The sequence below is a fragment of the Priapulus caudatus genome, unplaced genomic scaffold (genome assembly GCF_000485595.1).
Source record: "Priapulus caudatus unplaced genomic scaffold, Priapulus_caudatus-5.0.1 Scaffold36, whole genome shotgun sequence".
Taxonomy (NCBI): Eukaryota; Metazoa; Priapulida; class Priapulimorpha; order Priapulimorphida; family Priapulidae; genus Priapulus; species Priapulus caudatus.
In genome coordinates, this window is record NW_014577097.1 from 64,723 (window position 1) to 71,318 (window position 6,596).

Genomic DNA, 6,596 nt, shown 5'->3' on the forward strand with positions numbered 1-6,596 from the left:
TTACCCCCCGGACAATTACCTATCAGGTACAATTACCCACCCGGAAGATTACCCACCCGGACAATTACCCACCAGAACAATTACCCACCAGGACAATTACCCACCAGGACAATTACCCACCGGACAATTACCCACCAGGACAATTACCCACCAGGACAATTACCCACCGGACAATTACCCACCAGGACAATTACCCACCAGGATAATTACCCACCAGGACAATTACCCACCTAACGTTCCAATAAGAAAAAAATTCCCCCTTCCCTAAATTTTTGTAACACATAATTTTCCATTATATCGCAATATATACATCTAATGATGTATTCAATAAATTCCAAATTTTAACAACCGCTGGAGGGGAGCAGACTGCAATTTCAGGCAATCGATAAATCGAACGCTTATGGTAGGATACGCGAGCGTGAAGATGCACAGAAGGACTCAGCATGCGACCGATTAGGCGCGGGGAGCGACGCTCGCGCGAGTATCGCCAGCACTGTCGCGTAGGCAAAGTATTACTTAATGTACGGAAAAGTAATTTAGTGGGTGTCGCGTCGCTGCTGTTTCTTGATTTACGCGAGTTTGCATTATATATATTGTGATATCATCACTGTACGGTGTGTGTGGTGGGGGGGGGGGGGCTAGGGTAATCGTCCGGGGGGTGGGGGTAATTGTCCTGGTGGGTAATTGTCCGGGTGCGTAATTGTCCTGGTGGGTAATTGTCCTGGTGGGTAATTGTCCGGGTGCGTAATTGTCCTGGTGGGTAATTGTCCGGGTGGGTAATTGTCCAGGGGGTAGTTGTTATATCATATGTGTTCTATGTGTTCTATGTGTTATATCACATGCAGGAAGCAAACTCAAGCATAGGTAAGTAAGTTAACTATTATTTACACTCCTGCATACATATATAGATATCTATGAGAACAAGTATCAAAATAGTTAGAATAATAATCGAAATTCGTTTAATTTCTGCCAACATTATAAAAACAGCATGTGTGTAAATAGGATTATACCAGGAGTAGGTAATAGGGAAGTAGAAGGTAATAGTACTTGTTCTATGAATCAATGTCCGTAGAGTTAGTTTTCTTCCAATGTCGGCCACTAGATGGCAGGAGTACACACGACGTCTTACACAATGGCGGATGACGAAAAACGGGAACAAATGGAAGTAGGATCTGGTGACGTAGATATAAATGACAAAAAGCCCGACAAGATGTTCGGATTAAAGAAATGGAATCTTGTAGCAATGTGGAGCTGGGATGTCGAATGTGACACATGCGCAATTTGCAGAGTGCAAGTTATGGGTAAGTAGCGAGGGGTATCTTGAGTGTTGACTGTTGACCTTTATTGTCTGACCACTGTATAATAGTTAATACTAATAGTAATAGTGTATTCTCTGTAACACTAACATTTATCAAATGGCATTTATTGATGTCGTTAAAATGACGATTTATTTTAGTTTAAATTAAATTTATTTGTGTTACCAGTACTCAGTAGGGCAGTACTGAGTACGGTAGTCAGTACAACTACAACTTAGTCAACTATTCTCGAAACTCAACTATAAATGTGAAGTATAAATGCTATAAATATAATGAATTATTATTATTTAGACTTTGCTGAGTTTGGTCTGATCAATAATCGAATGAATTTGCAAACCTAATAGTAATACTAATAGTAATACGCAATAACACTAAGTACTATAAGTTGTAATTAAATACTATGCATGAATTACAGACACGTGCCTAAGGTGCCAAGCAGAAAACAAGCAGCAGGAGTGTGTTGGTGAGTTCCCATTTGCTGGAAATCAAATTCAAGTTGAACTTTACCAATTTAGACGTACTGCAATTTTATCGGAACTTTAACGTGATTGCACAACTTACGTGTGCATTACACAGGGCTTAGAATACTGAGCCGGATCTTTTACGCTGTTTGTTACTAATCTATGTCTCGTTATTTATGCGTTCGTTGCAGTCGTGTGGGGAGAGTGCAACCATTCGTTCCACAACTGTTGCATGTCGCTATGGCTAAAGCAGAACAACAGATGCCCCCTCTGCCAGCAGGAGTGGGCTCTGCAGACCACAGGAAAATAGGGGGCAACACGCGTCACGGTTGCCGCGACGACGGGGATCGCATACGCACGGAAGCTGGACGATTAGGCTTGTTTGTGTTGACACTGCCCGTGAGGTGGTAGCCACTGCGTGCGTGCGTCGCCGGGGACTGACCGTGAGGAGGCGTGAGCTGCGGGGAGGAGGCGTGAGCTGCGGGGAGGAGGCGTGAGCTGCGGGGAGGAGGTGTGTAGGAGAGCGGCGGATGTAGTCCATCACGAGATGGCGCCACGATCGCGACGCCGAGACGGCGGCGAGAAACGTGACTCTACGGGAAACGCGCGGTCGATTACTCCTCTCGCGATCCCAGCACACCCGCTGTGTGCATCTGTGCGCGTCGGGACATGCTCTCTTGTTTCTTTGCAACACTGGAGCGTGAGGACGACGCTCGGAGCCACGTTGACGGTCGAGGATTCCCGCGGGGAGTAGCGGCGCCCCCTACGTGCGAGGCGGGCCGATCGAGATGGAATTTGACTTTGACATTAACCGTTTATTTCCGGAGGAGATCACGATCGTTGGACCAGATCTCGCTCCCTTCGACTCCTCGTCGCGATGCCGCGGCATCTCTGCCTACGCTCAGCAGGTGGCGCTAGTAGTGGACGCGATGGGCGAGGCGTCGGCGAGGGCGCAGGCGCTGCGTCAGCCAATCACGAGCGCGGTCAAGCTGCGGCCGTCTCAGCAGCGAGTCTACCTGCTGAAGGACGAGCGAGCGAACACCACCAGGGGCGCTGTAGTCGGCTTCCTCAAGGTCGGCAACAAGCGGCTGTTTGTGCTCGACGCTCGCGGCACCCAGCACCAGGTGGCTCCACTCTGCGTGCTTGACTTCTACGTGGCCGAGTCGCGGCAGCGGGCCGGCGCGGGACGACGACTGTTTGAGCGCATGTTGGAGGCAGAGGGCGCCACCGCGAGCGCGCTGGCCGTCGATCGACCGTCGCACAAGTTTGTGTCGTTCCTGGCGCGACACTACGGACTTCGTGATCAGATACCGCAGGTTAACAACTTCGTCGTCTTCGATGGATTCTTCTCCGGCCACCCGCCAGATGGCGCCGCCGCACCGCTCCCGTGCGGACGCCCCGCGGGAGAGCGCGGAGGCTACGGCGGCGCCACCTGCCCACCGACGACGAGGTTTGAGCGAGAGCGCAAGAAGGCAAACGGTGGCGTCCCCGCTCACCAGCAGGTGGCGCCGTGGTACGGGTCGGAGCGGGCGGCGGGGGTAGCGACGCGGGCGGGGGCGGGCGTGTTCAGCCGTTACTCCGCCTCCCCCACCCTCCTCCCCGCCACGCCACGCACACCGAGCCGCGGACCTCCGGTCGTCACGGCGACCTTGCAGGAAACCGGGGGTCGTCTGCTGACGGTGGACCTCACGGGGCGGAAGGTCGCGGCTCAGGGGAAGGAGGGGGAGGAGGAGGAGGAGGAGGGCGGGGGGATGCAGGATGCGTGCGGGGTGAGGACGGGGATGCCGGAGGTCGCCGGCGGAGTGCGACGATACGAAGACCTCGCCAAGGACACGTCGTGGAAGATATTCGGCATGCCCGCGGGCATCGGTGGCGCCCCCGCGGGCATCGGTGGCGCCCCCGCGCCGCACGCTCGCAGTACGAACGGTGGCCTGTGGTGACATCTGGTGGGCATGCCGGGTGCATCCGCGAGTGTAGTGGTGTCACATTTGTGAGTGTAGTGGTGTCACATTTGTGAGTGTCACCGACTCACCGTGTCACACCAAAATCACCCGTGTGTTTCTATGTCACGTGAGTGGTGTGGTGTGACATTAGTGAGTGTTACGGTGTCATGTAAGTGTCATGATGTCACCGTCAGCATTACAGAGCCGTGTTTACAGGTTCACAAACCAGTGAAATCTACATAGGGTTGGGTAAAATTCATGATTGCAACTTGAACGTAGAACCTAGCCAATGAGGAAACGTTTCTTGCGACGTCATTTATGTGTTGATTCTAATGTTTATTAAGCATAAAGAGTAGGAGATCTGGGAATGGAATCACGTGCGTGCGTCCGAGCGTGCGTGCGTGAATGCCAGGGCCGGATTTAGGACAGGGCAGTTGCCCAGGGGCCTCCACAACCAGGGGCCTCCACATATTTGATGAAAAAACATGTTGTAAGGAAAAATGTAGGCTGACCTGAACGACACGCACGTATCAATGAAAACCATATTGCGCGTTTTACGTCATACATATGCAATCCATATTTTGTTTGTTTGTGAGTGGTAGAAACAGCTAACTGGTTGTTTTCCTGACATTGCTCAGCACACGTCGGTAGACAAACATCTCAAATCTAACGTCATCCATCTCAACGTCGATTTTCTTGCTTGCTTATTCAGATTGTTTCTACTTGAACAAATTTACTTTATGGATGACTGTAACTATATTTCTTGTCACCTTTTAGTTTTTAGTATGCTAAGGTTAGGTAGGGTGGGCATCCACTTCTGAAGGCTGCCCAGGGGCCTCCACATGTCTAAATCCGGCCCTGGTGCGTGAGCGAGCGACCGTGCATGCGCGTACACGTACGTGACTTCGATGTGATAACGCGTGATTGCAGCTGCGTTATATTCCCGGCCCCTCCACTTAGTGTTATTTAGGGTACGCATATGCTCGTTCCCTCCCTTTGAAAGCACCCCCCTATCTCAGGACTGCTAAAATTTCTGAACCCGCCTTTCGCGTTTTTTTTTGCGGGTTTTTCCTGCCTTGGAGACCCCTAAATCCGGAACACTGCTCAATGTACCCCCTATTTCAGGTGAGCTCTCATTCCAACCGTAGTGACGTTAGTGTAGCGTGTGGAACTGTCGAACCAGTCTACACTACGTAGTGTAGAGTTCAGATGATACGAGGGGAACTAAGGGAGCCAATATTATTTACATTTCAAATATAAATAATCCTGAATGAGCTTTCAAAACTAGCAGGCGAAATCAGGAATTTGATCCGCGGAATTGATAAAGTTTCGTATGATATTCAAGATGAAAGAGAGAGAGGGAAAAACACCCCTTTTTAAGAAATCTCCGGGTGAAAAGTACAATACACCCCCTTTTTAACAATTCTTGGACCGGTTTTGTCGCGCGAAAAATACCCCTTTACCGGAGATTTTTGGAACGCGCATGCGGTCCCTCCGACCTCGGAGGGGGGGGGCGGGGTTATATTCCTGAACTCTTGCATCACGCGGTGCAAACACCACGCTCAGTTGTCTAGTAGGCTACTAATATTTGCTGTCTACCAGTTGTCTAGCTCACTAATGTTGTCCTGGGAAAGTGAGAAACGTGACGATGGACGACGCAGCTGACTTGGATGTTCAGATGTTTACGTGGGCCTCGATGTTTGCGCCTGCTAATATATTCTGATAAGTTATTTCTGGAGGCATCTAAATGTTCAATGTGACAAATGGAAAGTCTGTATCTGTCTAATAGGGTTTGTTACAGTTCTATAATAGGAAAGTTCTCGATGTGGTGTCGTTCATAATTATTATAATTGATAAATTATAATTAATAATAAATAGAATTTTGTTAATATTTGTATTCCTATTAAATCTATTTATATTGTGTTTCATTGTTGTTTTACTATCACTTCATTTTCTTCAGTTTTTCTTGTGCATGAACTGTCTTTTGAGAACTATGTTAAGTATGGCAAGGCAAGTGCTAATGCAATACAGTTACTATCGTCATCGTATACATGTTAATAAGAGATAACTAAAAACAGAAAAAAAATAATTCAGCTATCACAACGAGTTTATTAAATTAAATACTGGTTTTGCAAATTTCATTGTGAAAGATATTAAAAATATAATAAAAATAACGATAGATGTGCCCTTTGGCGCCATCTATATTGTTTACATCGCGAGTTATGTTGCTGGGAAAATATGAAAGTGCAAAATCGAATACTGGAATAGTAGAGTATCGCAGGTAATTCCTCTTTGTTGTAAATAATCAATTTTCATATGAGACAGATAGTTTTATGTACTATGCGTTCTAATTATAATAATCGTACTTAAAAACGTGATCAATAACTCGTTCAGAAATATAAGTTATAACTACAAACTGTCTGTACCACAGGCACTTGGAACGTCTCAATAAAAAAAAGAAGGTAAATAAACACGAAATGTACCAAAGTCTTAATGTTTCTCTACTCTATTTCGCCTATAATCACCTGTAAATGCCGGTCAAATGCTCATCTGCAACACACAAGTACACCGAACGCCCGCTCGCTCTGTGCTGCGTGCACAAACAACATGAATAAGAGAGCAGGTAGGAAAGCGGGATTGAAAAATTCGTTCGACGCTCGCTTCATTTCACACCATCACAGCTCGAATACACATCCTACAGCTTTCAGTTCCATCTTGGTATCTATAGGCGCGTTCACACGGACGTTTTTGGCCCGAGCCTAATTAGGCCCGTGCCAGATTTGGTCCCATCGAAAACGCCGGACCAGGCCCGAGCCATATTTTAGCACCAGCTTTCGGTGAGGGGTAGAGCGGTAGAATCGGTTGAGCGGTAGATG

The 6,596-nt window shown here is 48.0% G+C and overlaps 2 protein-coding genes across 2 annotated transcripts; both read left to right on the top strand.

The window, feature by feature from the left end:
* The first annotated feature begins 1,123 nt into the window (after positions 1–1,123).
* LOC106818125 (RING-box protein 2-like) lies at positions 1,124–2,556 on the top strand. The gene is made up of 3 exons (XM_014822847.1): positions 1,124–1,301; positions 1,732–1,779; positions 1,969–2,556. Exons 1-3 carry the CDS (start codon positions 1,133–1,135, stop codon positions 2,085–2,087), a joined length of 336 nt encoding a protein of 111 aa, XP_014678333.1. The 5' UTR covers positions 1,124–1,132; the 3' UTR covers positions 2,088–2,556.
* On the top strand, positions 2,557–3,717 carry LOC106817959 (alpha-tubulin N-acetyltransferase 1-like). The gene has a single exon (XM_014822667.1). It carries the CDS (start codon positions 2,566–2,568, stop codon positions 3,715–3,717), a length of 1,152 nt encoding a protein of 383 aa, XP_014678153.1. The 5' UTR covers positions 2,557–2,565.
* Positions 3,718–6,596: the final 2,879 nt, after the last annotated feature.